The sequence below is a fragment of the Eimeria mitis genome, genomic scaffold (genome assembly GCF_000499745.2).
Source record: "Eimeria mitis Houghton genomic scaffold, Emh_scaff134, whole genome shotgun sequence".
Taxonomy (NCBI): domain Eukaryota; phylum Apicomplexa; class Conoidasida; order Eucoccidiorida; family Eimeriidae; genus Eimeria; species Eimeria mitis.
The window spans coordinates 16,654-17,027 of NW_013568835.1; the positions used below are offsets into that span (position 1 = coordinate 16,654).

At 59.4% G+C, this 374-nt stretch overlaps 1 protein-coding gene across 1 annotated transcript in view; it reads left to right on the plus strand.

Moving 5' to 3' along the window:
* The window catches only part of EMH_0094130 (uncharacterized protein), a gene marked incomplete at both ends in the record, with an annotated part of 20,333 nt that overhangs the window by 6,373 nt on the left and 13,586 nt on the right, over positions 1-374 (plus strand). The window contains one exon of the mRNA XM_013494929.1: positions 134-358. Within this exon, the coding sequence (XP_013350383.1) occupies positions 134-358 (225 nt within the window). The remainder of the gene's footprint in view (positions 1-133; positions 359-374) is intronic.

The window sequence follows — 374 nt, forward strand, 5'->3', positions numbered from 1 at the left end:
ACAACAGCAGCAGGGCAATTGCAAGGATGTTACAGATAGGAGGCACAGGTAGCGAGGTGTATATGTTTGCTGCTGTTGCTGCTGCTGCTGTTGCTGCTGCTGCTGCTGTTGCTGCTGCTGCTGTTGCATGCAGGTGGCGGTGACTTCTGTCAATCCTTATCGCGGCACATTGGAGGTCTCCACAGACCTCAGCGCAGCAGCAGCAGCAGCAGCGGCAGCTGGAGGCGACAGCAGCAGCAGCAGCAGCAGCAGCAGCGAGAAGTTGCTGTCTACTGGTACTGTCTTTCCTGGGGGGGAGGCGCATGTGGTGTCTGTACACCGCAACGGCGTGCTGCTGCTGCTGCCGCGGTACCGCAGGGTGCATGCAAAGCAGC